The sequence below is a fragment of the Neovison vison genome, chromosome 3 (genome assembly GCF_020171115.1).
Source record: "Neovison vison isolate M4711 chromosome 3, ASM_NN_V1, whole genome shotgun sequence".
Classification (NCBI taxonomy): Eukaryota; Metazoa; Chordata; class Mammalia; order Carnivora; family Mustelidae; genus Neogale; species Neogale vison.
The window spans coordinates 19,310,480-19,322,580 of NC_058093.1; the positions used below are offsets into that span (position 1 = coordinate 19,310,480).

General features: G+C 42.4%; 1 protein-coding gene across 4 annotated transcripts in view; it reads right to left on the reverse strand.

Annotated features, from left to right (window-relative positions):
- Positions 1-12,101, reverse strand: part of PLEKHM3 (pleckstrin homology domain containing M3) — a 183,872-nt gene that overhangs the window by 101,434 nt on the left and 70,337 nt on the right. For all 4 annotated transcript variants that reach the window (XM_044241453.1, XM_044241454.1, XM_044241456.1 and 1 more), the window contains exon 5: positions 3,430-3,623. In XM_044241453.1, the coding sequence (XP_044097388.1) occupies positions 3,430-3,623 (194 nt within the window). The remainder of the gene's footprint in view (positions 1-3,429; positions 3,624-12,101) is intronic.

Genomic DNA, 12,101 nt, shown 5'->3' on the forward strand with positions numbered 1-12,101 from the left:
ACGCCTTCCACAACTAGATAAGAACTGGCTTCCCTTGCTCTCTCTTGCTTCCCTGCTGCACATCAACTCCTCTTTTAATTTCTATCAAGGTTACATAAGATGTTCTATCCAGTAGGTTCTTGTGTTTAAGTTTTACTTTAAATGTTGAGTTCCCAAGTGAAACAAAGGGAACCTTAAATATTATATCTAAGTTCATCATCTCTCCTATCAAGGGTGCTGTTGGCTAATTTTGTTTTTAAAATGCCAGACTCCTTATAAAGGTAAAAGGTAAGAGATGGCCTCTGGTGACAGGAATTTTAGCATATTTGGTGGGTAATGGTTCCCCTTTGACCTATGGTTATTTAGTGCATACTTGAAGGCAGCAGAAATGATACTAAGTACGGCCCAGCTGTAAGAAGTATAGGCATCCCAGAAATAGTCCTATTTCAAAATAAAAAGATTTAAAATAAGTCAAGACCAGCCCCGTGTAAGTACTCCTTGTTATTGGTATCCTTTTCTCTGTGCCAGGATGGGAAGACATGGTAAACCCAAACGTTAACACCATACAAGTATAGAGAAACTAAGATAACAATTTCTTAAAAAATCAATGTGCCTCCTCTAGGGTTCTGTAGGAATCTCATTCTTTGGTCTTAAGGAACCTCCTGCCCCACCCATTTTTATGCAACAACTGTATGAATAAGTATGCATCACATACCCAGGAACCTCAAGCCCTGTGGCCAGAGTGAGCTCTCTAACCCACTTCCTCTGGCTCACTGCTCTCCTGACAGAGGAGCAGGAAAGGGACTGATTCTAGTCGACAGGGCATCAGCGGAGGCTTTTTTTTTTTTTTTTTTAAAGATTTTTATTTATTTATTTGCTAGAGATCACAAATAGGCAGAAAGGCAGGCAGAGAGAAAGAGGGAAGCAGGCTCCCCGCTGAGCAGAGAGCCCAATGTGCGGCTTGATCCCAGAACCCTGGGATCATGACCTGAGCCGAAGGCAGAGGCTTAACCCATTGAGCCACCCAGGTGCCCCGAGCGGAGGCTTTTGAGTGGAAACTTCTAACACAGACTTTTAAAGCCAGAGATAAGAATATTCTAGGATAGTAAAGCAGTATTGATAATAGTATTTATTGAATGCTTACTATGTATAAGCACTGTATGCACTTCAGTTGTAAAAAAAAAAAAATTAATTCCCACAACAGAATGCATTAAAATAAGTTAAATCGTGTTTGAAGTACAAGATATTTGACAGTAGACCAACATACTGGAGTAGATTTGCATAGATCTTGAGTTCCGTACTTGTACTTAATAATTTACCAGACATGAAGGTTCAATGAGGGAGGGAGGAAACTGACGTGAGGCTAGTTGGAAGGATACTGCCATAGTCCTGAGACTCCAAGCCAGGGTGTACATTGAAAGTGAAAAGGAGAGGAAAGATTTGAGACTTATGCCCAAAACACAACCAACAAAATTTTTTTTGACTGATTTTTTAGTTCATCTATTCATTCAGGAATTATTTTTGAGGGTTGCAGATGGGTCAGACACTGTGTTAAAGGACATCTAAGGAAGAAATAAAATCCAAAGACTGACTCCCTCCTCAAAACTGGGCTACCAGCCATCATTCAGTGGTCTCAAGTGACACGGCAGTAGACATTGGTCCATCCCTCCCTCCTCTCCATCCTCCCATTCAAAACTTACCGAGTTTTGGTCATGAACAAGTGAGGAGAGAAAAATGAAGGGAAAGGAAAAAAGACTGCTATCTTCATTTTCATAGTCCTAGGAGTATCTTCTTTCTAGAACTTTCATTCCTTTTCTGGTGGTCTGGCCGTAAGGCAGAACACAGTGGTAAACCACCAGACTTTAGGAACAGCATAGGTGTTCTTAGTCATTCAAATGAAGAGAGGACCTAGTTACTTTCTAAATGTATTCGCTGAAGTGGCATATTTATTCAAAGCAAAACATTGTGTCAGAAAGATATCTAGGGGCACCTGGGTGTCTCAGGTCAAGCTCTCAGGGTCTTGGGATCGAGCCCTGGGGTGGGCTCCCTGCTCAGTGATGATCTGCTTCTTCTTCTTCCTATGCTTCTCCACCAGGTCTGTAATCACTCCTTCTCTCAAATGAATAAATAAAATCTTAAAAAAAAAAAGGAATTTAATATGATTCCCATGTGTAGATTTTAACACTGTCTAGAAGTATAGGCACAAGAAAAACTAGCTCTGAGCAAAGCCAAAAGTGAATAGAACAAACATACTCTGAACATTAAAAATCTTATATCTCATTTAGTTGGTAAATTAGAGACATATAATCCCATTGCCTTTCAGGCAAAGCCCTGATCTTATAAAATTAAGATCTGCCTAGCCTTTATAAGAATAAATCCTGACCAACTTCTAGTGCTTTCTGAAAAACAACTAGGTAATAGAATGACTACCACTGAGAGGTATTTTGCTTTATGGCAGCTGCCTTTTCATTACTATTTTATGAGAGCTTGTCTAGATATTATGTATTCCTCACTATCTACATTAAGTTCTTTTTAAAATGTCTTCTTCAGATGGCTGGAGTTCTGTCAGTTTCTTTGGGACTAACCAGATCTCAAATAACAAACTCTATCACTTTCGTATTTTTCAAAGGTTCTTTTGCATGTAGGCTCACCTCCAGAAACCATGACAGAGGTATGCTTTCGGTTATTTCTATTAAAACATTAAGAGGTATTTTTAGGGACCTATGAACACCATCAACAATTATTTCAAGTGTAAGCTCGTTCGTATATGCCAAGGGTAAGACTTGAAATGCCCATAAAATCTAACTGTAAAAGAAGGAATTTGATGAGAGCAGGCACATTTTAACTTCAGTTTTATGCTGAGGATCTGAACCTGGTAGGGACTTGTGTGTTCTACAAACTCTGTGACGATAACAAAGCTACGGAAGAGCAGCCTGCCGGACCGGGACATGAAAAGGCAGAATCCTGGGCCTGTGCACCTTCATCCCAGCCTCCACTGCTCACGCCACTTCCCATGCCAGTTTCTGTATGGAAGGTAAGAACTAAACCACCAGCCACTTATTTCCACTGAAAGATGTCTTTAAGTTATGGAACAGTTCAAAACACGCTCATCTTACACATGGAAGTAGGAAAAGTGTAAACACTCCGGAAGTGATCAATGAGGACACACCTGTAATTATCCTCTCAAGTGAACCTAAGGGGAAGAGCAGTTGTCACCGCTGTGGGAAACTAGTTCCCTGCATGACAAGCCTTCAGTTACGCTGAGATAATTACCTTCATTTTTCTGGGCTCAACCAGAGAGGATTTTGGAGGAAAAAAGTCAAAGGTGAGCCCAGAGGGAGAGGCGCAGAACTCGAGAGGGTGCACACTGGGAAGGCCGGAGAGATGATCTGGGCACCCTCCCCGAGTGAGAGGCAAACCCAGTGGAACTGCCTGGCCCCGTGGACCTACCTGCGGCGCAGGTCCTCGGCCACGGCGGCCCGGCAGCTGAACAGGTAGGCTCGCAGAGATTTCAGCCGCTGCCGCAGCCGCACCACGGTGGCCAGTGGCTCGGCGTGCCGGTACAGCATGGGGTTCTCCTGCTGGATGTCGATCAGGGGCTCTTCGTACACGTACTCCAGAAACTCTTTGGCCTGCTTCGATACCTACGAAACAAACTTCCTCAGTCAGTCTGGCAAATCATCTAGCTTGCCACACCTCCTCCAAGTAGGAACCAGAGTTTAAATATCAAAGGCACATTATTTTCTGAACAAGTCAAGAGAAAAAGCCCATAATTTAACTACATATGAATTGTGTCTTTTCTTTCTCTCTTCCGGGAACTTGTAAAAGTAACCTTGGCATGGAGAGGAATTCATTAATTTTGAATCTTGATTATGGTGGTGATTACATGGATCAACATGTGATAAAATGACACAGCACATATCCATGGCCACTTTTTTTTGGGGGGGGGGATATTGTACCATAAGTGATCTAAGATGTAACCAATGGGAGTAACTGGGTGAAAGGTACACAGGATCCCTCCTTATCTGTGCAACTTCCTGTGAATCAATAAACATTTCTAAACTTAACACTGCTGTTAAGTCTTAATTTTTCATTTTAAAAACTACACACATATATATTCTGTACCACTTTTATAAGTAGCCTTTTTAAAAAAAATAGGTAAATCATGTACACATTACAGAATTCAAAAGGGATAAGAGGATAGCTTAAAACAATAATCTGCAGAAAACAGGCTGAAAACACACACTTTGGTGAGCAGAAAGGAGTGCTCTTAGAATGACATTGAGCTTGGGCTGACTGACTAATCTATCCATCCAATTCTATATCCACTTCTGGTAGTAAACATCAAGACTATGAGAAAGTGAAAATGTCATTGTCATTAGAGTAGAAACACAATGCATCTGAGATACAGAAGGAGTAGCTTAAATAATGTGTAACAAGTGGGGAATTTGGGAGAATCTTTACATATCAATTCACTGATACCAGATGTGGATTGGCTAATGATATGTAGATTTGGCTTAGTTTCTATTTAGGGAAGGTAAAGCCTCTCTAAAAAGTTTCTACCAAAACTGCTCTAGTACTGGGAGTAATGGTAGAATTCAACATTAAAAAAAATTTGCTTATTAAAAAGAAAATTGAAAATCCACTATGCCTTACATTCTAGGCTAGAAGTGTATTAATGAAGATAAATAGGATACTGTCCTTACCCATTCGGGGACTCACTATTTAGTATTGGAGATAAATATTTAGAACAAAAACTACATGTAGCACATAGCCTGTCCTCTACTACAGAAGAAATATAGATGAGGCCCTCCGGTAGCTTAAAGGAAGGAGAAATCAGCTCTCTGGGGCGGAAGGGAGCCCCTGGCAAAGCAGGGTATACTGCCTCAGGGACTAGAAGGATAAACAGAAATTCACTTGATGGGCAAGGGTGGGACAGAGGGGATTACCACTAGCAGATCCAACCCTGAGAACCCGTCTATATGAACAGGTGATAACTAAATGTATGGCTATCATATGTTGATTAAAACACATTTGTGTAATTTAGTATTTTGTAATATAAAATAGAACTCATACATAAGTTTGTTATAAAGAGATACAAAAAAGCATTTTTTTCTTAATAAAAGTCACCTTTTTTTATTAGCATTATTTTTTTTTTAAGATTTGACAGAGACACAGTGAGAGAGGGAACAAGAGGGAACACACAGTGAGAGAGGGAACACAAGTTTCCTCTCCTTAATAAGAGAGGGAACACAAGGAGTGGGGGAGGGAGAAGCCGGCTTCCTGCTGAGCAGAGAGCCCAAAGCTGGCTGATCTCAGGACCCTGGGATCATGACCTGAGCGGAAGGCAGATGCCTAACGATTGAGCCACCCAGGCGCCCCTAATAATTAGCAATTATTTTTGAGGTACCTGTTGTGTGATCCTTTGGGGGTCCTGCAGTTACGTAGGTGGTGAGGTTTATAATCTCTGCAAATCAGCTCACAAAAAGGCACCCAGAATTAGCCAAAACCTTCCACTACTTAACTGGACGGGAAATAACAGTTGGCAGGAATACATAATGCCTCACTCTGAGGCACAGAGACACAGGTACATGCCACATAGATACCACAGCAGGCATCAGTGGAGAATAAAGCGGTCATGGCCCTATCTTCATGTAGCTCAAGGTTCAGTGGAGAAAAACAGAATTGGTTCAAATATTTTATCATGGCTAAATATTTGCTATATTTAAATATCTTAAGTGGGGGGGAAAAACCTGATGGTGTTCTGGGAAATGAAGTACAGTCCACTTGAAACTGTTGCTGAAAATGATGTATTGTACAATTCAATTAGTCTTTCTAGCTCTATTGAGCAGTGTTTATACTGAGTCAGGGCCCTGCTGAATTAGGTTAACAATACTACCTTTTAGTAGGTGAACAGAAGGACAAAGGGCACTGGCCAGTCTCCCAGGCCTGAAAAGGCTTCGCTCTTCAGGTGGTACTTAAGCGCAAAAGGGGGAAAAAAAAGTCTTTTTCAGAGACAGTAAAAGCAGGGAGACAAATGGGACAGCAGCTAACGACATCAGTGTTTATAAGGTGAAATTACTAAAAACAAAAACAGAGCTAGTTTCAATAATGTCTAGGGCTCTGCTTCACGAAGTTATTCCCAGTGTTGAGACTACAGAGCGTAGTGAGACCGCCGCTGCCGCCGGAGCGGGCGAACAAATCCTCGCAACATTGAGCCATGTTCTTGGCAGCACGGCTGAGCACATGCTCACTTTTGAGAATCCACCACTTACAATGGTAAGAATTTTTGAAAGAACGAAGAATTTGGCATAAAATGCTATTTTTGCAAAAGAAGAGTGCTGTATCCTCACTGATTTCCTAAGTTCTAAATAACCCTGCATACTGGTATAAAGATTCCACTTTCGGATTCACTGTAAATAGAAAGCTTTTTAAGAAAGATCACGTTAAAACATATATAGATACTTAGGGAAGGAAGCCAATGATATTCTTAGGTGACAAAGTTTATATGAGAAACTTTCTTTCCTGTTAACAGAAATATTACATAAATTACATAAATTATATGTGAACACCAAATATATTCCACCTAAGAGCTACTGTCCTATTTTCTGCCAGCCAAATTATGAAAACCCTGAAAAGCCTGAGTGCTGTTTCAGATGTACATAAAAACTCAGCTCACAGGTGCAGATAGATGGACCCAATACATCTTAAAAATGAAGTTGGTTGGCATTCTTTTCCATGATCCCACTCCACATCAGACACAACTGTTGTAGGGCCAGTAATTCATTTTTCAAACCTACTAATCTCTTGAGATTTTACTAACACTTAATGTTTATTAGTAATTAATATAATTTCTTACTATAGCTTTTTTAGCTTAAAAACAGACTAAGCTCTAAGAACTCAAGTCTGTGACTTGATTTTGCCAGTTTGTGAACTGGTGCCCCCTTCACAACAGCGCTGCAGTCTGTGGGATTCAAGAGCTGAGGAGGAGGAAGTCAAGGCCGAAAGCTGCTCCTCCACACCTCACACACGGGAGTCGTCGGAGGAAACAGCAAGTGGGTTATCATCAGCTGCAAATTATGAAGACCAAATGTGCTCTATCAACAGATGTATTTATAAGTAAACATATTTGCTATTTGAGCAGTAACCATCATTGGTATAGATTTAAACATAATACGTCTTTTGTTAAGCTGGTGACAGCTACCTCTTAAAAACAGAATTCTCAAATATTCAGGTTTACGTAATTCTGAGAAAGAGGTTCTGGAATGGTGTCCTGGTATGTTCCCCCACGAAAACAGCCCCAGGTGAGAAAGCAGTGGAGCAAAGGGAACACGCAGTTTGGAGAGACGATGGGTGGGGGTGGGAGAGGGAGGACTTCAGCTGTTTTGAGGAAGGAAAGTGCATCAGAATAAAACAGATGAGAACGTAATTTTAGCATAACAAGAATTGGTGCAAATAATCTAGTTCCATTTTTCTCAGCCTGTGTTCTGAGGAATACTGGTCCCACAAAAATGGTGCTCTGAAAATACCACCTGCCACATTCTTCGCTTAGTGATTCGGTGCAGCATGTCAGCCTACGAAAGCCTGCGGACATGGTGTCTGCTTCGCCTGCTCAGCCCGGCAATTTCCCAAACCTAGCTGCAGACGAGGCAGCTGTTTAGGGTTGTGCGGGCCTCGTGAAGGGGGCGGTGGGGACGAAACTCCGTTAGAGGCCCCTACCCGTCTGGAGGTAGGGGCCTCTAACTCCTTCCATCCTCTTGCCATGCTATGACCGCCCAGGGCTGCATTCTCTTGAGGCGTCCTGTTCCGATTCCAGAGCTGGCCCGGCTGTGACCCTCCTAGAGAACCCTCTTTCTGAGCAACACCTATTAACAAACATTGAATACAGACAGCTTAAGTGACTTAACTGCTCAGATCTCTGGATACTCTATTCTGTGCTTTTTGGCATTATTTATATTCACAGTTTTTTGTATTCTTTAATAACTCTACCGTCAACTACCCATTTGTTACTTCTCAAAAGAGGTGATCCCTGTCTACATTCTGTCCTTCCCTTTCCCCAAACACAAAGGGAGACTAACTGATGATGGAATTCGGCAGTATGCTGGCCACTTGATTTTAACTATGAAACAAAAATAAAGTCCAGTAAACCATCCTTTATCCAGAGGCACTTATTTGTGTATTTGTTTATAATCTTTTTCCCTCCGTTGGAATACGAGCATTCACTATGTCCCCACTGCCTAGAAGAGTGAGCGTGCCGGGTGTTCGACAAACACTTGCTAAAGAAATGAACGAGGGCTTTACGCTGCTCTGGCTGTGACTCTGAACCACACACTCTTACTTTACACAGACTTCTAACGGCTTCTAACGGCTCAGCTAGTTGTTTCTAAGCTCACCACATCTTTAGAGTTGAGAAAGTAGACAAGGGGAAAGACAGCACAGTCACACCAGAAGTGACAGCAGGAATCCTGGTACCAAGGAAGAAAAGGGCCTGCAAGGAGCTACAGGTAAAAGCACAGCACACAGAACTGACTGAGGACAGTTTGGAACATGGGCAAACTCAAAAATGTACGAACCTACATCCAGGAAGGTGTCCTCAGTCTCACTTGTGAATGAAAGAACGTACATTCAAAACGATGTATCAAGTTATTCACTGAATCATTACCTGTAATAGCAAAAGACTGGGAAAAAAAAAAACAAACCAACAATCCATCCAAGAAAGGACTGTTTAGATTGTCATGTGTGTGTAAAAACATGTAAGATTCATGGTAGAATATGGAATGGCTGTAGAAAAGACAAAGCAGGCAAGGCCTGGAAGAGGGATATGATCAAAACGGAGGGGAGAGCGCTCCAAGAGCAGCATGTAGAGACCACCTGTCCCCACTGTTGGGTGAGTAAGCACATGTACGTAAATTACCTCTGGAAAGCCGGGTAAGAAAGCGTAATCTAGCTGCCTGTGGGAAGAACACGAAAGGTGGGAGGAAGATGATCTCTGCATGCATACCCTTTGTACTTCCTGAATCTTGAAGTTTGTGGAAGTATATCATATTTGAAAATAAAGAAAGAATAAAAGTATAGCACTGCAAGGCAGTTTCCTTTGGAAAAAGTAGCCTTCTATACCACATTAAACCACACCAAAGTAGTCACAGGACAGAACAATCATATTTATAATTCTGGGGCATTAAAAAAGACATATTCCTATACATATTTTCTGAAATAGAATAAATGGAGCTAAGTGAGAGTTAACATTTAAAAAATAATAAAAGTAACAATCACATTATCAAAAATTGATATAATTGATATAAAAATATTTCCTAAATATCAGGAAAGAAAAAAAAAATGTATCACAGTCTTACCACAGTAAAATAACCACTTACTGCTTTGGTATAATGTTTCCTTCCCTGTATTGTCCCCCTGTGTTTATTGTGGAAAATCGTGGCAAAAGTCTTACTAAAATCAATCCCAAGCATAATACTTCTTGGTCCTCTTAAAATAGGCAGTGGGGGCTAACAGAGGAGGAATCAGGAGATCTTAAGGTTAATTGCAATTTGTTCACAAAATCTCCAAATGACTCTGAACGAGTGGTTTTTCCCAACAGTGAGCTGCTCTCCAGCTCTGCAAGAGCAGCACAGCTTGCCCTGAATGCCTCTCAAGATGTAGAGATAGGAAACAGTTTATGTAACATGGAAAACCCCTAGCTAAATGGAATGTGAATATTCAGGCTAGGACATAAAAATATTTTTTAAAAGCACAACAGAAGGGAACTATTTAGGAAGATCTGAGGCCAAGTCTGAGGTCCTCACCATCTCTTTGTCATGCTTGATACTTCTGAATGGGAGGATGGAGAGTAGGGGGAAAGCTGTCTTCAAAGAGTTTCATTAGAAAATGGCTATAGAACTCAAGGATAAGGTTTAGGTGCTGTGTAATCCCGGAGCTCAATTTAATTTGCGGGATGCATACTGGAAAATAGATGAAATCCTGTTTTAAAAATAATTAGGAGTATTATTACTCCAGAGGACAGACAAGGAAATGCTTCAGATGACAGATTTCAATCTGCTCTGCAAAATCATTTTTTCACTCTCTTAAATGGATATTCAAGCCAGTCACGTACTTATTAAGGATAGGAGGCAGATCTAGCAGAATGATGTCTGGTCTTGGAAACTGATAGGTCTGAATTGATCCTCACAATTAGAAACATTAAGTTAAATGCTGGTGTCTGAACAAAGACAGACAGACCCTGGACTAAACGAAATATAGTTACTTAATGCCAGCAAGAGATGATCCGATAAAATCGACCAGCTCTGTTCTTGCTTTAAAATCTTCCCTGGTCCACTGACAATCTGGGAAGGAAGGTCTGGCAAAGGAGATTCTCCTCATGTACAACGTGGATGAAGCGAGGGTACCCAACACCTTCAATTAGCTACTTACCCTCTCAACATCAAAGCTTGTCATTTGAATGACCAGCATGGCAAAATGTCTGCTCTAGAGAAAAAGACTGCAAGCATCAGTGATGGTTAAATTGGTGGTTTCAGTGGCTCACTGCAAACAGATCTGGATCTCCTCCAAGTCCATCTTTGTAAGCCATGTCCGGTTCTCAGACTTTCCTTCTCTGGTGCCACCTCTGCTGTTGTAACTCCCCAGAGTGCGGCATATTCTGCTGGCAGGTGCCACCAGCCTCAGCTCTGGGTGAGCGCGGGGCCGGGACTGCCCCCCTCACTTGCTCTCTGTACACCTCTCAGCTGTCAAAGCCCTGCTCTAAGCAGATTCATCTAAATAATCTAAACCAAACTCAACTCTAAATACACTTTTATCTAATACACACATGGCAAATATATTTATAGCCTATATTCAGAGTGTCATGTACAAGATGCAGAGGAGAGACTGATAACTGGGGAAGGAAAGAACTGGCAGAGGAAGTGAGGTTTAAGACAGGCTCGCTTAGGGTCTGCCTTGCTGAGTGAGGGCAAGGGGAAGAGGAGGGGTGTGAAAGAGCACGGCAGGACTGAGGAACAGGACGGACTGTGACCTTACTGAGGATGCTCCTGGCGGGGGGCATGAAGGGGCTAGAAGAGCAGGGACCAGAGATCACAAAAGATCCTAGTGTCAGGTCAAGAGATTTGTGTTCATCTTCAATACACTCATAATAAAAGCTGGCATCAACCAAGCACCCGTGTGCCAGTCACGGTGCTAGGGGCTTTCTGGGAAGCACCTTTTTAGGGCAACAGCCATCTGATGGAGCAGTTGCTATTATTATCATCACCACCTCCATTCTAAGGGTGAAGAAACGGAGACTGAGGGCACAAAATTTACCCACAGTGAGATTAGGGTTTTCTGAACCATTGCCCGGGCAAGACTGGCAGGCAGGAAGCACAGTTAGGAGGCTACCAAACTCCTTCATGGGAGTGACGCCCAAGGTTCGAGTTTGTGAGGTGGACGGCAGGTGCACCGGCGTGCAAATCCCGTGGTTGGGTTTTGCTACCTGATTAGCTGGGGTGGGGGTGGCCGAGAGAAGAGCCCAGGCTGTCTCCCAGCGCTGGCAGTGGGAACTGGTGGGGCCACGGACATTCCAGAGGCACATGTGATGGGGGTGATGAAGCCGATTTGGGGGCACTGAATTGGAGGGGCCCATAAGACAGGCCTCATTCCTTCACTGATTCAGTATCTATTCTTTTTTTTTTTTTAAAGATTTTATTTATTCATTTGACAGAGAGAAATCACAAGTAGACAGACAGGCAGGCAGGCAGAGAGAGAGAGAAGGAAGCAGGCTCCCTGCTGAGCAGAGAGCCCGATGCGGGACTCGATCCCAGGACCCTGGGATCATGACCTGAGCCGAAGGCAGCGGCTTAACCCACTGAGCCACCCAGGCGCCCTCAGTATATATTCTTGTTACCTACTATGCACCAGAAACTGAGAGAGGAGCAGCATAACTGTCTTAGGCACAATTCTGTTTACTTCACATGCATGAACCCATGTAACCGCCAGAGGTCCCATCAAGTGTTATTGTCCTCATTTTACAGATGAGGATACTCAAACACAGAGACACTACATAACTTGCCCTGGTTAGAAAGCTATTAAATGACCAAGAAAAGACCCGAACTCAGGCAGTCTGGGTTCATTTTACAAAT